Here is a 2165-nt window from a genome sequence, read left to right as displayed (position 1 = left end):
TGAACCAATCATACTCTGCCAACTATGCAACCATGGCCATTATCTCTATCGTGGTCCGCCCCCACCACGGTACAACGAATTCGACCATAACAGCCCCACAGAGCCTGTTGTGGTCGTTGTGGCTCAATGATGGGGGTTCGTTGTGACCCATAGCGAATGGTTTTAAAAGAAGTGTGATACTTTTTAAAATATATGTAATTCAATCATTTTCAAAATATATGTAATTCAGTCATGCTCGATATGTAAATTTTCTTATTATCGAATTACATAGAAAGTGAAATGTAATATCTCGTGAAACGATTGACTTGTAAAACTGTTTTAATTTTTTTTTGACCGCCTATAGCTGATTTCTAAAGTGAGTGTGTTTATAAAATTTTGGCCCTTAAAAAATATATAGCTACACATAGTAATCCAGTTGTTAATTTCTTAGACGACTCGTAACAGTGCTGGCCAACGCTGTTGTAGCCTAGCTGGAGGACCAAAAACGCCAGACAAACGCCGTAACGGCGCCGTGGCGGGCGGCGTTGCGGCGGCGTTGGGGACGAAGCAACGGAGAGGGAAACGGGAGTGGTGGACAGGTGGATGATTGTGGTTGGGCTAGGAAACTAGCCGTTGGCCAACAGAAAAAAAAATTAATATATTTATTTTATCTATGTATATACATAATTACCTTATAATTTTACACACAACAATTATCTTTCTTTCATTCTTTAAACTCTCTTCTTACTAAAAAAAATCACAAAAAATGGATAAGGCCTTCAAAATGTTTAACTTTTTAATCGATGATTCGGATGATGAAAAAACTGTTACGTTCGTTAACAGTTTATGGGAAGAAGAGGAAGAAGAACTAGAAGGAGAGGCGAGTAGTTCACGAGTCCCTCTTCCCCGCACTTATATTGCACGAGATCGTGAGGCTGCTGCCGAGAGGTTATAAAATGATTATTTTGCGGAGTCACCGATTTATCCTGAAAAAAAGTTCAAGCGACGGTTTCGAATGAGTCGTCAATTGTTGCTCTGTATCATCGAAGGTATATCTAACTATAATAGTCATAATATACCCGATTATTTTTTGTACTTTAGGGAGCGTCCCGATTGTACTGGACGTCAAAGTTTGACAATATACCAAAAGTGTACGGCGGCCATACGCCAAATGGCGTATGGAACCACACCTGATATGTTTGACGAATATATAAAAATTGGTGAGAAAACTGCTGCCCAATGTCTAGAAAACTTTTGTCAATGCGTATTTCATTTGTTTGCAAGAGAGTATTTACGTAAACCAACCGCCGATGATATTGCTCGGCTTTATAATTTTCATTCACAAAAACATGGTTTACCGGGTATGCTTGGTAGTATTGATTGTATGCATTGGGAGTGGAAAAATTGCCCTGTTGCGTGGCAAGGGCAATATACTCGAGGTGATCAAAAAGGCCCTTCTGTTATGCTCGAGGCAGTAGCCTCTCAAGATTTGTGGATATGGCATGCATTTTTTGGTATGGCGGGTTCAAACAACGACATTAATGTTTTAAATATGTCGCCATTATTCAACACCATAAAAGATGGCACTGCTCCACCTTCACCATTTGAAGTAAACGTGCATCCCTATGAGAGAGGGTATTACTTAGGTGATGGTATATACCCGGATTGGGCTATGTTGGTAAAAGCTCCCCACAACCCAATTGACGAACCACGCAAAAAATTTAAAAGGTTTCAAGAAAGTGCAAGGAAAGATATTGAGCGTGCATTTGGGGTACTTTAAGGAAGATTTGCAATGTTAAAAACTCCGGCGAGAACTTTAGACTTCAACAAAATTAGAAGACACATGTACGCTTGTATTGTCTTACATAACATGATTCAAGAAAACAATGGTTTTGTGATAAATCACCGAGAGGAAAGAATGATTGCAAGGAATCCGCCACGACGGTTAATAAGGAATTTGAGGGATCGAAATGCTATTGTTAAGGAAATACAAGATCGTCAAGTACACAATATGTTGGAGGCCGATCTAACCGAACATGTTTGGAACTTGTCACCGTTTTTTCGTTCCGCTAATAATGTCGAGTAGTATGTGATGTATTATTCTATTTTATTTTTTTATGTGTTTCAGTTTGATGTACTTTTTTTATCAATTTAATAATTTATGTATTTCTAGTTCCGATAATATT

General features: G+C 38.6%; 1 protein-coding gene across 1 annotated transcript; it reads left to right on the top strand.

The window, feature by feature from the left end:
• The first annotated feature begins 745 nt into the window (after nt 1–745).
• On the top strand, nt 746–1759 carry LOC139848786 (uncharacterized). Its single transcript, XM_071838481.1, has 2 exons — nt 746–927; nt 1081–1759. The coding sequence occupies exons 1-2, from the start codon at nt 746–748 to the stop codon at nt 1757–1759; spliced, it is 861 nt and encodes a 286-aa protein (XP_071694582.1).
• The last annotated feature ends 406 nt before the right edge of the window (nt 1760–2165 follow it).

This window comes from Rutidosis leptorrhynchoides, chromosome 5, assembly GCF_046630445.1.
Source record: "Rutidosis leptorrhynchoides isolate AG116_Rl617_1_P2 chromosome 5, CSIRO_AGI_Rlap_v1, whole genome shotgun sequence".
In the NCBI taxonomy this organism is placed as follows: domain Eukaryota; kingdom Viridiplantae; phylum Streptophyta; class Magnoliopsida; order Asterales; family Asteraceae; genus Rutidosis; species Rutidosis leptorrhynchoides.
Note: the sequence above shows the minus strand (reverse complement) of the source record. Positions and strands in the feature narration are given on the sequence as shown.